Raw genomic sequence first — 25,800 nt, 5'->3', positions numbered from 1 at the left:
CTGTCTCTCTGTCTCTGTCTCTGTCTCTGTCTCTGTCTCTGTCTCTGTCTCTGTCTCTGTCTCTCTCTGTCTCTCTCTGTCTCTCTCTCTCTCTCTCTCTCTCTCTCTCTCTCTCTCTCTCTCTCTCTCTCTCTCTCTCTCTCTCTCTCTCTCTCTCTCTCTCTCTCTCTCTCTCTCTCTCTCTCTCTCTCTCTCTCTCTCTCTCTCTCTCTCTCTCTCTCTCTCTCTCTCTCTCTCTCTCTCTCTCTCTCTCTCACTCTCATAGCTATTCATTTATTCAGCGCAACATTCGTCAGTTCAGATTCTTTGATTACATTTCCACTGACGTTGAAAAATTTTCCCTGATCTCATTTTGCGAAAGACACGTTCAATGCTGAAGCGCATTTTACGAGCCGGGTATGTTAAGTTCATTATCGTGCGGTATTATAGGCAAACGACGTTTTGCACTGTGTAGAACTTTACTGTGAAGATGTGTCCTGAGCGAAACGTTGTGCATAATGAAGGTTTAGCCGGCACCAGGTGTTGATCTGCTGTAATTGTCGGCAGTGTTTGGCATTCTTTAGTGTGTAGCACTAGTGGTTTTTGTTGTTGTTGGGTGTTGTTGCTGCTTTGGTGTGTTGTTGGTTGTTGTTATTAGCTGTTATTTGTTACTGGTTATTGTTGCTGATATTAGTTATTTTTGTTGACTGTTGTTGGTTGCTGTTCTTGATTATTGCTGTTGATGGTTGTTTGTTCTTGTTGTTCATTGTAGCTGGCTATTGTTGTTGATTGTAAGCCGATGATGACTGTTGGGTGTTGTTGTGCTTGTTGTAGTTGTTGCTACTGTTACAGGGATAGCTAGAACGGGCAAGATAATTAAGGTAGGACAGAGCAATGAAGATTGTAGTGAGTAAGCTGGAAGAAACGGGTAGGGAAAGTTAAGTGGGTTAACCACATTGGAACTCTCTTAACGTCAATGTTTTTGTGGCAGTGACAAGTATAAAGTATTTTGTGTATATGTTTTGTGAGTGCAATCCATCATGGGTACGGTAATCTAATAAAAGTGAGGACAGGTCCAATTCTTTGGATCAAAAATTCCGTAGCATCATCAAGGAACCTTTCTCTTCTCCAGGGGGCTGAAGTTGAGCTTTAGTTCCAGGACCACTCGTATTGTATATTTATATTGAAGGAGAAGTTTTATACACTTAAGGCTCGTATAGGTTATAAGGCAGTCAAGTAATACGACACAGGTTTGATCCGTGGAAGGAGAGGGTAGATCCAATTCTTTGTATCAAGAGACCTTCGATGTCATCAAGGCACTCCTCTTAAAGTGAATATATGAAAAAATATATAAAAACATTCCAGCGAAGGTAAAAGATATTCAGGACTTTCATTCCTTTCTCTTCACTAAAATGGTGTGTGTGTGTGTGTGTGTGTGTGTGTGTGTGTGTGTGTGTGTGTGTGTGTGTGTGTGTGTGTGTGTGTGTGTGTGTGAGCCTTCATGTACTTGTGTGCGTGCGGACATGTGGATCAGTGAGTCGTAGTTTCCACAAGAGTGGTAACTCAGTTTCACGGGTCTACCACCAAGGGTGTTCGGCATCTGTGTAAACCACGCAAGCTTGCACTTCTTGCTAGTTTGTTTGCCCAAGCTTCTGGGCGGTGTAGACAGGCGGCTTGGGCTATAATTTTCTTCATTTATATTTACATGTTTCTGTAAAGAAACATAAAACACACACACACACACACACACACACACACACACACACACACACACACACACACACACACACACACACCAGGCACATCTGAAGCGCACATCAACCAAATAACTGCTGCAGCACATGGGCGCTTAGCAAACCTCAGAACAGCATTCCGACATCTTAATAAGGAATCGTTCAGGGCCCTGTACACCGTGTACGTTAGGCCCATATTGGAGTATGCGGCACCAGTTTGGAACCCACACCTAGCCAAGCACGTAAAGAAACTAGAGAAAGTACGAAGGTTTGCAACAAGACTAGTCCCAGAGCTAAGAGGTATGTCCTACGAGGAGAGGTTAAGGGAAATCAACCTGACGACACTGGAGGACAGGAGAGATAGGGGAAACATGATAACGACATACAAAATACTGAGAGGAATTGACAAGGTGGACAAAGACAGGATGTTCCAGAGATGGGACACAGCAACAAGGGGACACAGTTGGAAGTTGAAGACACAGATGAATCACAGGGATGTTAGGAAGTATTTCTTCAGCCACAGAGTAGTCAGGAAGTGGAACAGTTTGGGAAGCGATGTAGTGGAGGCAGGATCCATACATAGCTTTAAGCAGAGGCATGATGAAGCTCACGGTTCAGGGAGTGACTTAGTAGTCACCAGTGAAGAGGCGGGGCCAGGAGCTTGGGCTCGACCCCTGCAACCTCAACTAGGTGAGTACAAACACACACACAAATTAGGGGGGAAAATATTTAAAATAAAGTCAAGAAAATATTGCATGATGAAGGTAACGACTAAGTAACAGTACTACACTCGTCTTGCCGTCAGGACTGTTAATTTTCAGAAACTGGAAAAATATCAAAATAAGCCAATAAAAATGAGCAAAGTAAATACGGGGAGGGATTAATATGAACCAACACTGGAAAGAGCGATAAAATCTGTATCAACAGCACCGGCAATGGCGGCAGACACCACATGAGGGGCAAGATTTGCGTTAAGAATTTTATTAAGGAAAAAATTCTGAAAGGTTGGGAGTGAGTAAAGATCATAGTGTATCACAGGGAGTGTGTAAGGTGCAGTGTGAGAAGACCAGCACAATGATTTACCAGGTATGAAATACAAGCAGGATAGCCAGGAGGCTCGTATTGTTGTACAAAGGGGAGGGTCTTTGTGAAGAGAGTAGATGGCCTTCGTCTGATCTATAGACTGGTGTGTATTTAAGGTCAGAGAATAAGATTTAGGCACAAGAGGACGAACGTGAATGCTGAAGATACTGGTGAGTCACAGGAATATTAGGAAGCAATTCTTGAGTAGAACTGGATGACAGTGGGATACATTAAGTTAGGACCTGGTGAAGGTAAACATATGCACTGTGTGATGAATAAATACAAGGTCTAATATACCGGAAAACAATAATGCCGATAATTTACAACACACACACTAAGAGGAAGCTTTAAACTACGTTTCGAAATAAGACTGCATATTTCGGCTCTCAGTTGGGTCTTTCATCTGCAGAATATATGCTAGAGGAAGATGAGCACTTGATGTAGGAGTGACAAGCCATTTGGAAAACTGAATGGTCCTAGTGGCCCATTTAAGGCAGATTCTTCTCGTAAGCAGCCTTCTCAACTTTATATTGTCCAACCATTATAATATCTAAGTGATATTTTATCTTGATTCACTCTCCTCTAGCAAAACCTAGTAGTATGTCAGTTGTAGTGCTGCACTTGGATTTTCATTTGACTTAGACCTTTAGTGTACATTCATGTCTACTCCCCTTCCTCCCCAGTACCTTCTTTTATATATATATATATATATATATATATATATATATATATATATATATATATATATATATATATATATATATATATATATATTAGCAGTTAAGAGTTTTTACGAGGATAGTGAGGCTCAAGTTAGAGTATGTAGGAAAGAGGGAAATTATTTCCCAGTAAAAGTAGGCCTTAGACAAGGATGTGTGATGTCACCATGGTTGTTTAATATTTTTATAGATGGGATTTTAAGAGAAGTAAATGTGAGGGTCTTGGAAAAAGGCGTGGAGTTAAAAGATAAAGAATCACACATAAAGTGGGAGTTGTCACAGTTGCTCTTTGCTGATGACACTGTGCTCTTGGGAGATTCTGAAGAGAAGTTGCAGAGATTGGTGGATGAATTTGGTAGGGTGTACAAAAGAAGAAAATTAAAAGTGAATACAGGAAAGAGTAAGGTTATGAGGATAACAAAAAGATTAGGTGATGAAAGATTGGATATCAGATTGGAGGGAGAGAGTATGGAGGAGGTGAATGTATTCAGATATTTGGGAGTTGACGTGTCAGCGGATGGGTCTATGAAAGATGAGGTGAATCATAGAATTGATGAGGGGAAAAGGGTGAGTGGTACACTTAGGAGTCTGTGGAGACAAAGAACTTTGTCCTTGGAGGCAAAGAGGGGAATGTATGAGAGTATAGTTTTACCAACGCTCTTATATGGGTGTGAAGCATGGGTGATGAATGTTGCAGCGAGGAGAAGGCTGGAGGCAGTGGAGATGTCATGTCTGAGGGCAATGTGTGGTGTGAATATAATGCAGAGAATTCGTAGTTTGGAAGTTAGGAGGAGGTGCGGGATTACCAAAACTGTTGTCCAGAGGGCTGAGGAAGGGTTGTTGAGGTGGTTCGGACATGTAGAGAGAATGGAGCGAAACAGAGTGACTTCAAGAGTGTATCAGTATATAGTGGAAGGAAGGCGGGGTAGGGGTCGGCCTAGGAAAGGTTGGAGGGAGGGGGTAAAGGAGGTTTTGTGTGCGAGGGGCTTGGACTTCCAGCAGGCATGCGTGAGCGTGTTTGATAGGAGTGAATGGAGACAAATGGTTTTTAATACTTGACGTGCTGTTGGAGTGTGAGCAAAGTAACATTTATGAAGGGGTTCAGGGAAACCGGCAGGCCGGACTTAGGTCCTGGAGATGGGAAGTACAGTGCCTGCACTCTGAAGGAGGGGTGTTAATGTTGCAGTTTAAAAACTGTAGTGTAAAGCACCCTTCTGGCAAGACAGTGATGGAGTGAATGATGGTGAAAGTTTTTCTTTTTCGGGCCACCCTGCCTTGGTGGGAATCGGCTATAAATATATATATATATATATATATATATATATATATATATATATATATATATATATATATATATATATATATATATATATATATATATATATATATATATATATATATATATATATATATATGGTAGCCGGTATTTCGGTAGCCTCATACGACACGCATGGCTTACGGAGGAAGAATTCTGTTCCACTTTCCCATGGTGATATACGTCAGCAAAGGAAATTTATGTTATTTATGGTGGAAGGGCATGAAGCATCTCCTGGCCTCTGAGACGCTGAAGATAATAACTTGTAAACAAACACACACACACACACACACACACACACACACACACACACACAGTCACACACAGTCTCTCTTGCACATGTATACGAATAATACAATACATTGTTCATAAAGGTTCATCACTTTGATCATCATTGCATTACCTTCACTATTAAACATCATTTCCATTTCACTTGAATCATCCATCATTAAACCTCTTTCAATATCCATCATTCATTATAATATCTTCACTATCTATCATCATCACATCATCTTCACTATCCACCAACATCATTATTACGATCTTCTGAAGCGAATGGGTCCGCGCTGGCTATTAATCTCACGTCTTTTTCGGATATCTTGCCCTCTCCTTAATTTCCGCTCGTTATCATGTGTGGGAGACAGTGTTGCTCCCAGCACTGGTTATCACTGCTGCTGGCCCCCAGTACTGTTGATGATTGCTGCTGGTCACCAGCACTGGTTATCACTGCTGCTGGCCCCCAGTACTGTTGATCATTGCTGCTGGTCACCAGCACTGGTTATCACTGCTGCTGGCCCCCAGTACTGTTGATCATTGCTGCTGGTCACCAGCACTGGTTATCACTGCTGCTGGCCCCCAGTACTGTTGATCATTGCTGCTGGTCACCAGCACTGGTTATCACTGCTGCTGGCCCCCAGTACTGTTGATCATTGCTGCTGGTCACCAGCACTGGTTATCACTGCTGCTGGCCCCCAGTACTGTTGATCATTGCTGCTGGTCACCAGCACTGGTGATCACTACTGCTGGCCCCCAGTACTGTTGATCATTGCTGCTGGTCACCAGCACTGGTTATCACTGCTGCTGGCCCCCAGTACTGTTGATCATTGCTGCTGGTCACCAGCACTGGTTATCACTGCTGCTGGCCCCCAGTACTGTTGATCATTGCTGCTGGTCACCAGCACTGGTTATCACTGCTGCTGGCCCCCAGTACTGTTGATCATTGCTGCTGGTCACCAGCACTGGTTATCACTGCTGCTGGCCCCCAGTACTGTTGATCATTGCTGCTGGTCACCAGCACTGGTTATCACTGCTGCTGGCCCCCAGTACTGTTGATCATTGCTGCTGGTCACCAGCACTGGTGATCACTGCTGCTGGCCCCCAGTACTGTTGATCATTGCTGCTGGCCACCAGCACTGGTGATCACTACTGCTGGCCCCCAGCACTGTTGATTACTGCTGCTGGTCGCCAGCACTGGTGATTACTGCTGCTGGTCGCCAGAAATGGTGATCACTACTGCTGGCCACTAGGGCTGGTTATCACTGCTGCTGGCCCCCAGCACTGTTGATCATTGCTGCTGGTCACCAGCACTGGTGATCACTACTGCTAACCACCAGCACTGGTTATCACTGCTGCTGGCCCCCAGCACTGTTGATCATTGCTGCTGGTCACCAGCACTGGTGATCACTACTGCTAGCCACCAGCACTGGTGATCACTACTGCTGGCCCCCAGCACTGTTGATCATTGCTGCTGGTCACCAGCACTGGTGATCACTACTGCTAGCCACCAGGACTGGTTATCACTGCTGCTGGCCCCCAGCACTGTTGATCATTGCTGCTGGTCACCAGCACTGGTGATCACTACTGCTGGCCACCAGGACTGGTTATCACTGCTGCTGGCCCCCAGCACTGTTGATTATTATTGCTGGTCGCCAGCACTGGTGATCACTACTGCTGGCCACCAGCACTGTTGATCATTGCTGCTGGTCAACAGCACTGGTGATCACTACTGCTGGCCACCAGGATTGGTTATCACTGCTGCTGGCCCCCAGCACTGTTGATCATTATTGCTGGTCACCAGCACTGGTGATCACTACTGCTGGCCACCAGCACTGTTGATCACTGCTGCTGGTTATCAGCACTGGTGATCACTATTGCTGCCCACCAGCACTGTTGATCACTGCTGCTGGCTACCAGCACTGTTGATCATTGCTGCTGGTCACCATCACTGGTGATCACTACTGCTGGCCACAAGCACTGTTGATCACTGCTGCTGGTCACCAGCACTGGTGATTGCTGTTGCTGGCCACCAGCACTGATGATTACTGTTGCTGGCCACCAGCACTGATGATTACTGTTGCTGGCCACCAGCACTGGTGATTACTGTTGCTGGCCACCAGCACTGGTGATTACTGTTGCTGGCCACCAGCACTGGTGATTACTGTTGCTCGCCATCAGCATTGGTGATTACTGCTGCTGGCCACCAGCATTGGTGATTACTGCTGCTGGCCACCAGCATTGGTGATTACTGCTGCTGGCCACCAGCATTGGTGATTACTGCTGCTGGCCACCAGCACTGGTGGTTACTGCTGCTGGCCACCAGCACTGGTGATTAATGCTGCTGGCCACCAGCACTGGTGATTACTGCTGCTGGCCACCAGCACTGGTGGTTACTGCTGCTGGCCACCAGCACTGGTGATTACTGCTGCTGGCCACCATCATTGATGATTACTGCTGCTGGCCATCAGTACTGGTGGTTACTGCTGTTGCCCACGAGCATTGGTGATTACTGCTGCTGGTCACCAGCACTGGTGATTACTGCTGCTGGCCACCAGCACTGGTGATTACTGCTGCTGGCCACCAGCATTGATGATTACTGCTGCTGGCCACCAGCACTGGTGATTACTGCTGCTGGCCACCAGCATTGGTGATTACTGCTGCTGGCCACCAGCGCTGGTGATTACTGCTGCTGGCCACCAGCACTGGTTATCACTGCTGCTGGCCCCCAGCACTGTTGATCATTGCTGCTGGTCACCAGCACTGGTGATCACTACTGCTAGCCACCAGCACTGGTTATCACTGCTGCTGGCCCCCAGCACTGTTGATCATTGCTGCTGGTCACCAGCAATGGTGATCACTACTGCTGGCCACCAGGACTGGTTATCACTGCTGCTGGCCCCCAGCACTGTTGATTATTATTGCTGGTCGCCAGCACTGGTGATCACTACTGCTGGCCACCAGCACTGTTGATCATTGCTGCTGGTCAACAGCACTGGTGATCACTACTGCTGGCCACCAGGATTGGTTATCACTGCTGCTGGCCCCCAGCACTGTTGATCATTATTGCTGGTCACCAGCACTGGTGATCACTACTGCTGGCCACCAGCACTGTTGATCACTGCTGCTGGTTATCAGCACTGGTGATCACTATTGCTGCCCACCAGCACTGTTCATCATTGCTGCTGGTCACCATCACTGGTGATCACTACTGCTGGCCACAAGCACTGTTGATCACTGCTGCTGGTCACCAGCACTGGTGATTGCTGTTGCTGGCCACCAGCACTGATGATTACTGTTGCTGGCCACCAGCACTGATGATTACTGTTGCTGGCCACCAGCACTGGTGATTACTGTTGCTGGCCCCCAGCACTGGTGATTAATGTTGCTGGCCACCAGCACTGGTGATTACTGTTGCTGGCCATCAGCATTGGTGATTACTGCTGCTGGACACCAGCATTGGTGATTACTGCTGCTGGCCACCAGCATTGGTGATTACTGCTGCTGGCCACCAGCATTGGTGATTACTGCTGCTGGCCACCAGCACTGGTGGTTACTGCTGCTGGCCACCAGCACTGGTGATTAATGCTGCTGGCCACCAGCACTGGTGATTACTGCTGCTGGCCACCAGCACTGGTGGTTACTGCTGCTGGCCACCAGCACTGGTGATTACTGCTGCTGGCCACCAGCATTGATGATTACTGCTGCTGGCCACCAGCACTGGTGATTACTGCTGCTGGCCATCAGCACTGGTGATTACTGTTGCTGGTCACCAGCACTGGTGATTACTGCTGCTGGCCACCAGCACTGGTGATTACTGCTGCTGGCCACCAGCATTGATGATTACTGCTGCTGGCCACCAGCACTGGTGATTACTGCTCCTGGCCACCAGCATTGGTGATTACTGCTGCTGGCCACCAGCACTGGTGATTACTGCTGCTGGCCACCAGCACTGGTGATTACTGCTGCTGGCCACCAGCATTGATGATTACTGCTGCTGGCCACCAGCACTGGTGATTACTGCTGCTGGCCACCAGCATTGGTGATTACTGCTGCTGGCCACCAGCACTGGTGATTACTGCTGCTGGCCACCAGCACTGGTGATTACTGCTGCTGGCCACCAGCATTGATGATTACTGCTGCTGGCCACCAGCACTGGTGGTTACTGCTGCTGGCCACGAGCACTGGTGATTACTGCTGCTGGCCACCAGCACTGGTGGTTACTGCTGCTGGCCACCAGCACTGGTGATTACTGCTGCTGGCCACCAGCATTGATGATTACTGCTGCTGGCCACCAGCACTGGTGGTTACTGCTGCTGGCCACCAGCATTGGTGATTACTGCTGCTGGCCACCAGCATTGGTGATTACTGCTGCTGGCCACCAGCACTGGTGGTTTCTGCTGCTGGCCACCAGCATTGGTGATTATTGCTGCTGGCCACCAGCATTGGTGATTACTGCTCCTGGCCCGCTTCACCGTTCAAGTGACCATTTTTCATGGATCATCTTGCAGACCTAGCTTTTACTGGGACATTTCGCTCTTTAAAAGGTTAGACGGAGTGAAACTTTGTTAAGCAAAATCTTCTTGTGCAACTCAAGTGTTTGCACTCGTACGTGTCATCAAAACACTTTTACACCCAATGTGTTATCATCTCAGATTTATAGAATATGCTGTTTGTTGAGTGATTTCTTAAACGATACGTAAATGATCGTAGTTAGTGTATTATGTGTGTGAGTGTGTTTGAAAGTGTAATCACCTAGTTGTAGTCACCTAGTTGAGGTTGCAGGGGTCGAGTCCAAGCTCCTGGCCCCGCCTCTTCACTGGTAGCTACTAGGTCACTCTCCCTGAACCGTGAGCTTTATCATACCTCTGCTTAAAGCTATGTATGGATCTTGCCTCCACTACATCGCTTCCCAAACTATTCCACTTCCTGACTACTCTGTGGCTGAAGAAATACTTCCTAACATCCCTGTGATTCATCTGTGTCTTCAACTTCCAACTGTGTTCCCTTGTTGCTGTGTCCCATCTCTGGAACATCCTGTCTTTGTCCACCTTGTCAATTCCTTTCAGTATTTTGTATATCGTAATGATGTCCCCCATATCTCTCCTGTCCTCCAGTGTCGTCAGGTTGATTTCCCTTAACTTCTCGTAGGACATACCCCTTAGCTCTGGGACTAGTCTTGTTGCAAACCTTCGTACTTTCTCTAGTTTCTTTACGTGCTTGGCTAGGTGTGGGTTTCCAAACTGGTGCCGCATACTCCAATATGGGCCTAACGTACACGGTGTACAGGGTCCTGAACGATTCCTTATTAAGATGTCGGAATGCTGTTCTGAGGTTTGCTAGTGTCCATATGCTGCAACAGTGTATGTGTGTCTATGTGTGTGTGTGTGTGTGTGTGTGTGTGTGTGTGTGTGTGTGTGTGTGTGTGTGTGTGTGTGTGTGTGTGTGTGTGTGTGTGTGTGTGTGTGTGTGTGTGTGTGTGTGTGTGTGTGTGTGTGTGTGTGTGTGTGTGTGTGTGTGTGTGTGTGTGTGTGTGTGTGTGTGTGTGTGTGTGTGTGTGTGTGTGTGTGTGTGTGTGTGTGTGTGTGTGTGTATGAGGGAAGGACCACACGGCCAATAGGAATTTCCAGTAGAGTTAAATGACTGCCACAGAAAGCCTGGGAATATACGCCTGCAGAATATTTACAATGACAGACGCGGCACTTGCGCGGTAATGTCGGCTCTCAAACTGTTTGCGCAACGTTGACCAGCCTCTAACGAAATAACCAAGAATCAGGTTCCTCGTTATAGGTAATATCTTAACAATAATGGAAACATAAACACATATGCAGTTTAGTGTGATCCTTTATTGACAACGTTTTGCCCACACAGTGGGCTTTTTCAAGTCATACACAGATCTACCTGGGGTGGAAGGTACGGGAGTATTTATAGTCAGGTTCAGAATGTTGAGGTCAGGTGAAGAATGCTGCATCTGATGATCTACCGGGTGGGCTTATAGAGTCTTGAGTAGCTTGGCAGGGGTATTGGACAAGTTGTGAGTAGACCTTCTGCAGTGTTCTATGTTCTTATGTGAGATAGCGATGAAGAAGTTTCTTTGCAAGTGGTTCAGCTATGTTATAGAAGCCATTGTTCTGGTTGAAATTGTTGGTTATAGAGATAAGCGATGATTCCAGGATTCTTCGGTATTGAGTGTTGTCTTCTGTGGCGATAAGTCTTGAGTTTCTGTAGTTAATTAAATGGTTGTGTGAATTGCGATGTTGTACACAGGCATTCCTTGTATCGTCAGTCCTGCTTGCGTATTGGTGTTCTGAAATACGTGTTTGGAGGTCTCTTGATGTTTCGCCCACGTGTAATTTGTTGCAGTCATTACAAGGGATTATGTATACCCCTGCAGAGGATGGAAACTTGTCCTGTCTACTACTGGTGATGCCCTTGATGGTCGTGGTTGTGGAGGTAGATACTTGGAATGATGTATTGGAAAAGATGTTGGAAATATGTTTGGCAATGTAGTTGGTGGGGAGGACTATGTATCTCTTCTCGGCAGTGTCTTCTCTGGGCGTGTTGAAGATATTTAATGCCCGCCGTCTGCAGTCTCTGGTGAAGTGACGAGGATAGTGGAGTTTAGAAAATACTTGTTCAATTATAGTGCATTCTTCCTCAAGGAACTCATTGCTGCAGATTCTGAGTGCGCGCAGGAAGAAGCCTATAATTACACCACGTTTAGTTTTGGTGTCGTGGTGAGAGTAGAAGTGGAGAAGATCGTTTTGGTTGGTTGGTTTTCGATAGACTTTAAAACGAAGTTCATGGTCAGTTTTGCAGAGAAGAACATCAAGGAAAGGAAGAGTGTTGTCGACTTCTTCTTCAAGTGTGAACTGGATTGAGGGCTCGACCTGGTTGAGCTTGTCTTGGAGAGCTTGAACGTTGAAGCGCCTGGGAGTTATGAGGAGAATGTCGTCAACATAACGGAGCCAGGTGACAGTCGAAGGAAGCCGAGCGTTTCTCCACCATTATTCCTTCGACTGTCACCTGGCTCCGTTATGTTGACGACATTCTCAAACATATTTCCAACATCTTTTCCAATACATCATTCCAAGTATCTACCTCCACAGCCACGACCATCAAGGACATCACCAGTAGTAGACAGGACAAGCTTCCATCCTCTGCAGGGGTATACATAATCCCTTGTAATGACTGCAACAAATTATACGTGGGCGAAACATCAAGAGACCTCCAAACACGTATTTCAGAACACCAATACGCAAGCAGGACTGACGATACAAGGAATGCCTGTGTACAACATCGCAATTCACACAACCATTTAATTAACTACAGAAACTCAAGACTTATCGCCACAGAAGACAACACTCAATACCGAAGAATCCTGGAATCATCGCTTATCTCTATAACCAACAATTTCAACCAGAACAATGGCTTCTATAACATAGCTGAACCACTTGCAAAGAAACTTCTTCATCGCTATCTCACATAAGAACATAGAACACTGCAGAAGGTCTACTCACAACTTGTCCAATACCCCTGCCAAGCTACCCAAGACTCTATAAGCCCACCCGGTAGATCATCAGATGCAGCATTCTTCACCTGACCTCAACATTCTGAACCTGACTATAAATACTCCCGTACCTTCCACCCCAGGTAGATCTGTGTATGACTTGAAAAAGCCCACTGTGTGGGCGAAACGTTGTCAATAAAGGATCACATTAAACTGCATATGTGTTTATGTTTCCAGTGTGTCGGTATTTTATACCATTCATTTTCATCTTAACAATAATAATAATAATAATAATAATAATAATAATAATAATAATAATAATAATAATTATTATTATTATTATTATTATTATTATTATTATTATTATTATTATTATTATTATTATTATTATTATTTCTTCAAGTTCATTATGTAATTTATACATGCCTAGATGACATCAATGATATACTGTATAGAAAGCCCCTGGTTATGCAGAGCATTTCGGTAAACTTAGGTAAGTCTTGCCTCCCAGTGTACAATCCACACCTGTCGCCTAACACCCAGGTACCTACTGACTGCAGGTGAACAGGGACTACAAGTGTCAGGAAACACACCCAATGTTTCCACCCGTACCAGGGATCGAACTAAAGACACTCATTGTGTGAGCTGAGTGCGCAATCAACCAGGCTACGGGACATCCTACTTATTAAAGGGTTGTAAACTAGCAGAAGGTCTCGGTCTAGATGTTCAAAAACTCACATGGCTGCTCATATGACGTTCTTCTATTGGAAATAAAAGAAATAAGTACTAAATGAGAGGCAGGAAAAATCACAGTAAAGGATAGTTAAAGCAGAGAAGACTGAAGAGGAAAACACGAAATATACTTGAGCAAACACTAAGACTTTTCGATCCTGACATCTAACATACAGAGGTCAAAAAGACAGTGTATATAGGCAATATATTCTGTCTTTTTAATCTCTGTGTGTTAGAAGTGATCAGGATTCCAGAACCGAAACGTTTTCCAATAAATATGTCCTAGTGTTTGCTAAAGTATCTTTCCTTAACCAACTTGTCGGTATCTGTTACCAAGGTTTATCCCAAAACAAAGAATGGAGCAGAATAATGAAGTCAAAATTAAACGCTACATGGTGATGTAATTTAAAAATTAAGGAAGGGAGCTAACAGCAATTATATCTTACTGTTGCTAAGTTATTGAGTAAATTAAATGTGGTAATGAACGATAAAGTAATCATTTCCTAAGGAAATGACCGGAATGGAGAATGAAGCCACTGAGGAATAATATACGGATGGAACACAACGAGGAAAATGCAGATAATGGAATATATGATAAAACGAAGAAGAGTCGGAGATAAGATGGAAAATGGTAGAGATTGAGAGTTAGGGTGAAAATTTTAAGAATGTTTTTACATGAAAACCAAACTTTACAAGAGTATAAAAACAGAAACCACAATGGTATTAGTGATAACAGAAAATATATTAGGATGGAAAAAATCACTCTTTGAAGGAGAGGGGAGAGAGAGAAATAACGTTATTACAACCCAGGAGTCCCAAAGGCCTGTTATCCTGGGTGTAAAGGGAGCAAAATAAACACAGCAGAAAAACTTTTGACTTATATTATCCTTCACCAATTTAACAGAAGTATGTACACTATATACACTATGTACAGTGATAGGTATTAGTGCACTCCACGGTAAGCAAGGCAGAACAGAAGCCACTAGAGAGCAGACCGTGCTTCAACCAGTTCTAGAATGGGAATGACAAGGGCAGACAGGCGAGTGTTACCCACATCACCTCTGCGATTGCCAAAATTATCTTCTCATTGGCTGGAACCTGGGTACTGGTTGAACGACGGAGCCCAATCGTCAACCCTTAGTCCTTGGTTCGCTGGTTGGGGGAGATAGCCTGTATATGAGGGTGTGTACATGCGCTGAATAAAGGTTACGTACTCTCTGCATGCCACAAACGTATAAGACAGATAAAGAGTTTCTGAGGATAGCAAGGATTTACAAGTCAAATTCAAGCCGATCAACTTGGATCTCGCTTCGCAGTTATCAGGAAACTGTATCCTAGGATATAAATGTTCAATATGAATCAAACTAGGGAGGGAAGAGAGAGAGAGAGAGAGAGAGAGAGAGAGAGAGAGAGAGAGAGAGAGAGAGAGAGAGAGAGAGATGATTTTATGGACTGACAGGAATGGGACAACAGTCACAGGACATTGCACCGGGAGGTATAATGCAATCTCTATTGAAGATCATTTTAATGAGTAATGGTAGGAGGGAGACCCTAGCCGTCGTACCGGCCCCTTCATTTCCAACTACAGCACCCTTCACGTGCATATTAGTGTGAAAAAACCTCTGTTTATTAGATCCGACAAAACATCACTCAACCAAACATCTCCATATATTTCTTTCTTCCTCTGTCGCCTCGTAAACACCCCGCTATGATGCATTTTGTCTTTCACCAGCTCCGCTACATCCCCCCTTTGCGAACCAACATCTTTTTGCATGTATTATACCCAAAGAAGAAGAAACATCTTTCTCCTCCCTCACACTTGTTTACTCTAACACTCATACACATCGTGCTCGCATCTGACAATCTTCCACTGCTTCCACTCCTTCATATACACCAAAATCTAAGCATGATGCCTTCAATACCCTCTTATCAACTTTGAAACCCCATCCAGAGGTGACCTCAGCCACTCTTCTCTCCAAGTCACTTTATGTAATATAATGTAGCCTAATTCTGTTAATTTTTTAGGTCATTCTCAATTAAGTGAAATTTAAGTTGTTTTGGATCAGTGAAGTGTTTTAGTTTCATGATATTCAGGCTGGTTTTCGAGGTTACTGTAACAAGACATTTACGCATCTGTGCTCTGTCGCAAATAGATTACTAATTCTGTTAATTTTTCTTTCATAAATAAAGGTTTTTCTTTTAACTAGTTCACAGCATTTAGTACCACACACAAAAAAAACAAGGCATTAACCGCTGTTTTACGAAGACTTGCATAATAATCTCACGCTCTGGTGTGCATTATTCTTGTGTTATAAACCACTTGATGCGCCATATTTCATTCTGTAATTCTGAATATTGCCGTGGGCAGCAAGAACACACACTCTTGCTCTCTCTCTCTCTCTCTCTCTCTCTCTCTCTCTCTCTCTCTCTCTCTCTCTCTCTCTCTCTCTCTCTCTCTCTCTCTCTCTCTCTCTCTCTCTCTCTCTCTCTCTCTCTCTGTTTCAATAGAGATTAAAGACTTTTTCCTTGCATTCACTATGCTAAATTAGAAAATTATGAATAATCGTATAAAACTACTATTTACCGGAAAGTGAATAGGGGTGAAAGGGGTGAGGAGGAGAAACTGAAAAGGGAGAGAAGAGTAGGGTGATAATGGGGAAGAGCATGATGGGGAGACACTATGAGAGACCGTGAACTAGGTGAGAGGTATGGCTAAGAACACAGTGGAAAGTCACGACAAAATGTATGACGATACAATTAAACTGTGGAAAAAGACACTTGTGTACAGTTCAGGACATTTACTAATGGAAACATTATACCACATGTGGTTTCATTAGTCCTAATACCTTGTAACGGCACTGATGAAGCTGCTCGTGGCGAAACGTTTCCTTCAGTAAATCTCCTGAACTTTAAATAAGTGTCCCTTTCCAAGAAATTTTCCTGGGAGCCCTTTATCAGCGGTGATTTCATCTTTATAAAGGGCTCCTAGTCCAAGGAGGTGGAGCTATTTTTTCTCTCCTTGGATCAAACCCGATGACTGCCTTGTGGTCAAGCTGTGTATAACCTCTGTGGGTATAGCGCATACTGCAATAATAGTTTCCAAGGGATCATAATATAACACTCTCATTGTTTTCAACACATCAACTCCATGTGTCAGCAGGGTTGGTCATTACCACCTGAGTAACAAATAATGATTATGCTAATTTTTAAAAAGGTATATATATACCCCTAGATTTAGAAAATATGTAATAGCATGCAGTGGTGGTACCTTTTTGTGTGTTAACTCTGTTTATGCTGCTATACCAGCTCAATAAACTTCTGAAAATGTTCAAGATAAGATGGTCTATTTCATTCCAGTGGCACCGAGTCTAACCTTGAAATTAAATTTATCACTTGTGCGTAAATTTTAAAGCTTTGTAGCAGCAGATCTCTCACTGGTAAAATTTAACGTCTTCTACTCCAGAGTCTGTAGAATACTATTTATAAGAGACGACTTAATCATATACACGCTCCGAGAAACACCCAGATATTATTGCTTTGAGTCAAGACGATGACAGTAAAACCCATCTGTTGTCTGTACTTGTTCATATCCATCTACATCAACTTTGATCATGCACATTTGAACTGAGGTGAAGTAATCGTCTATATTACTGTAATAAGGAGTTGTTTGCGGTTCATATAAAACAAGTTTTAAATGTATATAAAAAATTACATTTAAGAAATTAAGCTACTTAATCTGTTCTAATTTAGGAAATGACAACAAAGAGAAAAAATTCACAACTTAAGATACTAAACAAATTTGTCTCGATCAGACACGAACATTTTTCTGAAATGAAAATTGGAACAGTAACCTGAAACACTGGTTTAAAACTCAGTGGCAAGAGGTTTAACACAAATGTAGGTAAGCTTTTTCCATTACATAGAACACTAGAATAGTTTCCTCTGTTGAGTTGTATGTGAATTTCAGAGGAAGAAGGTTTCTAGATCGCAGTAATCAAGGAACGTACCACCGCCCTGCTATACGAGTTTAAAACTGCAACCTATTTAAAATAATGCACTCTCTCAGGATCTGTTGTTTTTATCTTGCTGATGCACATGTAAGATGAGAGTTAAATCTTAAAAACTTCTACTTATTTTCATCATGCAAATACCATTACTTTTGACTCACGAAATCGTAATGACACGATTGCAAACAAACCATACCACGGGCGGGATTTGAACCCGCGGGTTCAAATCCCGCCCGTGGTATGGACCATTACTTTTATATTTGCTTCACAGTTATTATTAATGTAATGGAGATCTAGTCTGAGATCGGGTTGCTGGAATGGTGATCCTTAGAAGCAACACCAGATACATACTGCCATGTTATGCCTGTATACTTTTTTAATTTATGTATATCCCAATTCACATTTACAATAATGTATACGTTAAACACATATTTTCTATAACACAGCAGTCAAAATTTATGTGGTATTTTGCTTTGTATTGTCAGTTTGTCACTGAAGATTGGTTGACTCGGGTATTACTCACATAATGACCTGCTCATTGGTTCCTGATGAGCTTTGTAAAGTTTTTCTCTCTGTCTACAGAGATATTGTGAGTGTTAAGGTAGTTGTGGCATCGTTATAACAAGATCAGTCTAGGAAAATTTATTGGATGCTGGAGAGCCCTTAGATCACTTCATGATGTGGGTTATCGAGGGGGGAAAAGGGCAGGCGAGAACATGCATCCCACCTAATCTCACACGTAATTTCTGCTCTTCCCTAAGGTGTTGTCTCAGAGGGTGGGGGCGGTGCGGGCCAGCTCCGCAGAATACTATGTCTCCAAACTGGACCCGGAGCTCTGGGCTCACATGAGGCCCAGTCTCGTCGACAACTTCACCCAGGGTCTCCAGAACCTCCAGTGAGTACCCTTCATTTGACTGTTTCCTTGTGCTATGTTCCAGGTCACATCCACAAGCTCCAGAAAAATAAGTTGTTTTGCCGTACATTCCTCATGCTCTGTAAGACCCTTGCAGTTTTAAAACTGCCTAGTGAATATATAACCCACAAGCTCTTTAAGACCTCAGAGCTGAGCATCCGTATTGTACAATTGTGTATGTTCTAAAGACAACTTAGTATTCCAACTTACTTTATCACTTGTGTTTTAGAACCTCTTTTTGAAAGCAGTTTACAAATTTACGCGTCATGACTCAAGTGCTAAAAGGCTGATTACAGTGTCGTAATTCTTCAGGGATGCCTTCGTGTTCCATGAGGGTGACAACGAAAAAAGTTAAAGACATCTGCAAAACATATGGTTTCAGTAACAATGTACAATTACTGTGCTTAAATGAATGTGAGTGCCTATATAAATCTGTCTTGATACTTCAACAGATTCCTAATACTTCTTGTCTTTCTTCCTTACGTCTTGTTTTTCTTTTATTTTTTTTTACCATTATTCCATCCCATTCTAGCATTCTATTTCTTTTCAAATGTTTGAGTGTTAGTTTATTTTCAAATCACTCGCTTGTCAATTTGACTTGCAAATTAGCCTTATACACGTGAGTTCCTACCGCAACTCACTCGATCAAAGGCAATACCTACGCTGTGCAATTTACTTGTAATGATATGCTATTTATAATGAATACGTCAGTGTACTTCAAACACTAAGGCAGAAAAGACCCAGATTCAGAGTAATCTTTTGTTGTAGTAAGGCTTCATTCTAGGCAGAACTTAATGAAGTAAATAAATTCACTGAATGTCAAAATAGTGTATAATACCGACATGTTGGTGAGTAAGACACATAGGCAACAGTTAGGTATCTTTATTCCGAAACGTTTCGCCTACACAGTAGGCTTCTTCAGTCCAGTACAGAAAGTAGGCAGGAGCAGTAGAGATGTGAAGACGATGTAATCAGCCAGTCACCCTTGAAGATTTAGGATTATGGAACAGAACTCTTCTCCGGACTGAGGGACTGATAACCTCAGATCTACGTCTTCAAGGGTGATGGACTGATTACATCGTCTTCACATCTCTACTGCTCCTGCCTACTTTCTGTACTCGACTGAAGAAGCCTACTGTGTAGGCGAAACGTTTCGGAATAAAGATACCTAACTGTTGCCTATGTGTCTTACATGATACAAAACATAGGTTTTGCAAAATTTGATATTTAATAACATAGGTGCAAACCTCGTTGTGCAGAGTATCTTAAGTACAAAAAGAAACGTTTATACTGTATAGGACGAGTTATCAAAAAGTTTCTGGACTACCGCTAGAAAAATATATAGACTTACCTAACCACCCAGTTGAAGTTGTCTCCCTGAATGTACTCTTCTTTGGAGGGTAGACAATGAGCCCAGCGCATATGCTATTTCTCCAAACATTTTTGGAACTCTTCCTTCCTAACGGTGTCTAACATTTCTTGCGATTTCACTTGAATCTCCTTTACGTCGTTAAAATGCCCTACCCCTTTGAGAGCAATTTTTGATAAGAAGAGAAAGAAGTCAAAGGGAGCTAGATTTGGGAAGTAGGGAGAGTGGGGGTGACCGCCATGTTCTTATGGCCAGAAAACGATGGTTCTGGTCTTGAGTCAGCAAGCGAGGCATAAAATTCGCAGCCACTCTTCTCATCTTCTAATTTAAAGTCAAAATGCTTTGACACCACCTATAAGAAATTGTCACAGAATTTAAAATATCCTGGATACTATGACGACGCACACACACACACACACACACACACACACACACACACACACACACACACACACACACACACACACACACACACACACACACACACACACACACAACACACACACACACACACATACACACACACACACACACACACACACACACACACACACACACACACACACACACACACACACACACACACACACACACGCACATACACACACACACACATACACACACACATGCACACACATACACACACATACACACACACACACACACAACACACACACACACAACACACAACACAACACAAACACACACAACACAACACACACACACACACACACACATACACACACACACACACACACACACACACACACACACACACACACACACACACAACACACACACACACACACAACACACACACACACAACAAACACACACAACACACACATACACACACACAACACACACACACAGCACACACACACACACACACAACACACACACACACAACACACACACACACACACACACACATACACACACACACACACACACACACACACACACACACACACACACACACACACACACACATACACACACACAAACACAACACACACACACATACACACACACATACACACACACACACCACACACCGTGGGGTGAAGACGTGGGTAACAAGGCTCCGAGATCCTTAGCGTTGTATGGCATGCAATAACAGCTAGCAGTAATCAGTGGTAGTGGAAAGTCAGTGAACAATACTACGAGTGATAATTAAAGTTATTAGTTAAAGAAAGTGAGAGGAAAGCCGAAATCATAATATTTCAAAGGTGGTCTGGTGGCTAAAGCTCCCGCTTCACACACGGAGGGCCCGGGTTCGATTCCCGGCGGGTGGAAATTCCGACACGTTTCCTTACACCTATTGTCCTGTTCACCTAGCAGCAAATAGGTACCTGGGTGTTAGTCGACTGGTGTGGGTCGCATCCTGGGGGACAAGATTAAGGACCCCAATGGAAATAAGTTAGACAGTCCTCGATGACGCACTGACTTTCTTGGGTTATCCTGGGTGGCTAACCCTCCGGGGTTAAAAATCCGAACAAAATCTTATCTCTCTCTTATCTCAAACCGTTGGGGGTTGCCACATTGGTAGCGGTAGGCCTGAAGAAGTGACGTCACGACAAGTTGTGTGCCATTATACATATAAAGTGAAGTGTATATAATGTGAAGTGTATACTATCATCAGTGAAGAGTGAAATCGCGTGAGGAAGCGGGATGTATGAGAATATATGGTTATAATCATCACGGGTGAAGGATCTCCAAAATAGGGATTTAAGGCCTACATACGACGACTTCGTCATCAGCAGCTGGCAACTGTCACCGCAAGTTTATTCGCCTATTTGTGGTTTGCATGTTGACGGCCCTGGCTGGCCTTGCATACTGTTTGATACTGGTCACTCACTCCTGCAAGCTATTATCAGAATTAGAATAGAAATAGCATAGACATAGAGAATATAGTGTTGACGAGTGTGAGAAGGTAGGTGGGACAAGCTTTTAAGGGCAACATTGTAAGATGGTGCTAGGGTCAGGTCCCAGGAGGGTTGTGTCAGGTCACAAGAAGTTGCGGCCAGTCATTACACCGCACAAGACTCTCTCACACACACACACACACACACACTCACACACACACACATGCACACACGCACACAGGCAGTGTTACTACCGGTAGTTATTAGCAGTAAGAATACCTAGGAAGCTAGGAAGTCCTCTCTCAATGTGAACAAGGAAAATTATAATAACCAGCAACAATTAATACATAAATCCAGAAAGGGCAATAAGTGGAGAGAATAGATAATTGGGAAAGATAAATGAGACTAAATTTGTGCCTACACGACGGATCTTTCAACCACACAACCTACCCCCCCTAACCCTCCCTCCCTCACACACAAGCACACACACACAAGGGTAGACACACACACACTCACACTCACACACACACACACACACACACACACACACACACACCAGTGCTGTTTCTGGTATTTGTGAACGACATGACGGAAGGAATAGACTCTGAGGTGTCCCTGTTTGCAGATGACGTGAAGTTGATGAGAAGAATACACTCGATCGAAGACCAGGCAGAACTACAAAGGGATCTGGACAGGCTGCAGAACTGGTCCAGCAATTGGCTCCTGGAGTTCAATCCCACCAAGTGCAAAGTCATGAAGATTGGGGAAGGGCAAAGAAGGCCGCAAACGGAGTACAGTCTAGGGGGTCAGAGACTACAAACCTCACTCAAGGAAAAAGATCTTGGGGTGAGTATAACACCAGGCACATCTCCTGAAGCGCACATCAACCAAATAACTGCTGCAGCATATGGGCGCCTAGCAAACCTCAGAACAGCATTCCGACATCTTAATAAGGAATCGTTCAGGACCCTGTACACCGTATACGTTAGGCCCATATTGGAGTATGCGGCACCAGTTTGGAACCCACACCTAGCCAAGCACGTAAAGAAACTAGAGAAAGTGCAAAGGTTTGCAACAAGACTAGTCCCAGAGCTAAGAGGTATGTCCTACGAGGAGAGGTTAAGGGAAATCAACCTGACGACACTGGAGGACAGGAGAGATAGGGGGGACATGATAACGACATACAAAATACTGAGAGGAATTGACAAGGTGGACAAAAACAGGATGTTCCAGAGATTGGACACAGTAACAAGGGGACACAGTTGGAAGCTAAAGACACAGATGAATCACAGGGATGTTAGGAAGTACTTCTTCAGCCACAGAGTAGTCAGTAAGTGGAATAGTTTGGGAAGCGATGTAGTGGAGGCAGGATCCATACATAGCTTTAAGCAGAGGTACGATAAAGCTCACGGCTCAGGGAGAGTGACCTAGTAGCGATCAGTGAAGAGGCGGGGCCAGGAGCTCGGACTCGACCCCCGCAACCTCAACTAGGTGAGTACAACTAGGTGAGTACACACACACACACACACACACACACATACATACACACACACATACACATACATACATAAACACATACACACACACACTCACACACACAAACACACACACACACACACACACACACACACACACACACACACACACACACACACACACACACACACACACACACACACACACAACACACACACACACACACACACACACACACAGATGAATCACAGGGATGTTAGGAAGTATTTCTTCAGCCACAGAGTAGTCAGTAAGTGGAATAGTTTGGGAAGCGATGTAGTGGAGGCAGGATCCATACATAGCTTTAAGCAGAGGTATGATAAAGCTCACGGCTCAGGGAGAGTGACCTAGTAGCGATCAGTGAAGAGGCGGGGCCAGGAGCTCGGACTCGACCCCCGCAACCTCAACTAGGTGAGTACAACTAGGTGAGTACACACACACACACACACACATATATATATATACACACACACACACCACACACACATACCACACACACACACCACACACACACACACCACACACACACACACCACACACACACACACCACACATACCCCACACATACACACCCCACACACACACACACCACACACACACCACACACACACACCACACACACACACACCACACACACACACACCACACACACACCACACACACACACCACACACACACACCACACACACACACACCACACACACACACACACCACACACACACACACCACACACACACACCACACACACACACAAGCACACACACACACACATACACACACACACACACCCACACACCCTCCACCACTTGCCACAAACACTTGACATAAACACGTACCCCCCTCCCCTAACCACCTCTCCCCCTTCCCTAACCACCTCACCTTAGCCACCTACCCCTCCCCCAAACCACCTAACCCCTCCCCAAACCGTCTAACCCACCCAACTACCTCCCTCCCTCCAATAACCATCCTCCCCCTCCCCCATAACCATCCATCCCCTCTCTCCCCCAAACCATCTAACCCCCTCCCCCAACTATCTCTACCCCTCCAATAACCATCCTCCCCCTCCCCCACAACCATCCATCCCCTCTCCTAACCATCTATTCCCCTCCCCCTAACCAGGATGAGGACAAGGGGCTCCAAGGACGAATCTGGGAGGGAGGAATGGAAGGTAGAGCTCAAAAAAAGGGAGGAAGACTGGGGAAGGAGACTAGATGAGCTGGAAAGGAAGATGGAAGAGAGGTTAGCAGCAGAATGCAGAAGGTGGAAGCAACAGGCCACAGCAGCAGAAATCAAGATAGAGAGATTAGAAGAGGAGCTGAGACATCTGAAACAGCACAGAGACAAAGATATTACAGAAGTAGCATCGGCAATGGCTACATCAAACACAGACAACAGGTCTGAAGGAAGCATGGAAACTAAACTGTATGCAGAGATTCTGTCAAACCCACATGGGGCCAAAACAAAGACAGGGAGCACACTAGGACAGAATGAGAGGTTGGAAGACATTGAAGGAACTAGGACATGTGCAAGGACCTTACCAGATACCTGTGGGGGCCAGGAGCAGGTGAGCAGGAAGGATAAACCAAGAAGCATAGGGGCCATAACTAGGGAAGGGACTGAAGGAAGGAACACTCCACGGGAAGGAACTAAAACACATCAGAGGATGCAATGGGAGTCACAGTGGGAGGTGGAAAGGGAAAGATCCGTGTTTGTCTATGGGCTAGACGAAGCTAAAGGGGAAACTTATGATGAAAGAAAGCAGGAGGAGAAAAAAGCGATTGAAGATATCATGAAGGTGATAGGCGAGGGGGACATGACCCAGGTGGCAAATTTTCGGAGAATTGGGTGGTTCACAAAGAAAAGGAATCGGCCTCTCAAAGTAATTTTCAAGGCAGAATCAACCCGAACCATGATCCTGCAGGAGAAAGCACGGCTGAGAGGCTAGCAGGAGTTCCGGAGTGTGTACCTCGATCGAGACAGAACACAGGACGAAAGGAAGACAATGAAAGAGAGAGTTCAAAAACGAAAGGAGAAATGGAAGGAAATGAAAAAGGAGAGCAGAATAACCCGGGATCAAATGCAAGGACAAGCACATCCCCCAGAAACACCTGCAGAAGGACTCCAGCCACGACACCCCCAAGGCAACTGAACAATCCAAACCAACCATCACACACTGATCCCTCTGTTTCCACCCCCCACACCACAGTTACAGCATTAGAACAGAAGTTGAAGGTTTGGTACACAAATGCAGATGGATTAACGAATAAACATGAGGAATGGCAAGAAAGAATCAATGAGAAGTCTCCAGACATCATAGCAGTTACAGAAACAAAACTCATGGAGACAACAGATGCAATCTTCCCACCAGGATACCAGATCATGAGGAAAGATGGAAGGGGCAGGGGGGGAGGTGGGGTTGCTCTGCTCGTAAAAAAACAGATGGAAATTCGAGAAAATGGAAGACATAGATGAGACGGGAGAAAGAGACTACATAGCAGGTACACTTCAGTCTGGGGAACACAAAGTGGTCATTGCAGTGATGTATAATATACCACAGAACTGCAGGAGGCCAAGAGAGGAATATGAAGAGAGCAACAGAGCAATGGTGGACACACTTGCTGAGGTGGCAAGAAGAGCTCACTCCAGCAGAGCAAAGTTGCTGGTTATGGGGGATTTCAACCACAGGGAGATTGACTGGGAAAACCTGGAGCCACATGGGGGTCCCGAAACATGGAGAGCCAGGATGTTGGACGTGGTGCTGGAAAACCTCATGCACCAACATG

The 25,800-nt window shown here is 44.6% G+C and overlaps 1 protein-coding gene across 2 annotated transcripts in view; it reads left to right on the top strand.

The window, feature by feature from the left end:
* The window catches only part of LOC128693630 (uncharacterized), an 805,124-nt gene that overhangs the window by 560,798 nt on the left and 218,526 nt on the right, over nt 1-25,800 (top strand). For both annotated transcript variants that reach the window (XM_070091191.1, XM_070091190.1), the window contains exon 9: nt 18,113-18,246. In XM_070091191.1, coding sequence (XP_069947292.1) covers nt 18,113-18,246 — 134 coding nt within the window. The remainder of the gene's footprint in view (nt 1-18,112; nt 18,247-25,800) is intronic.

The sequence above is a fragment of the Cherax quadricarinatus genome, chromosome 34 (assembly GCF_038502225.1).
Source record: "Cherax quadricarinatus isolate ZL_2023a chromosome 34, ASM3850222v1, whole genome shotgun sequence".
Lineage (NCBI taxonomy): Eukaryota > Metazoa > Arthropoda > Malacostraca > Decapoda > Parastacidae > Cherax > Cherax quadricarinatus.
Note: the sequence above shows the minus strand (reverse complement) of the source record. Positions and strands in the feature narration are given on the sequence as shown.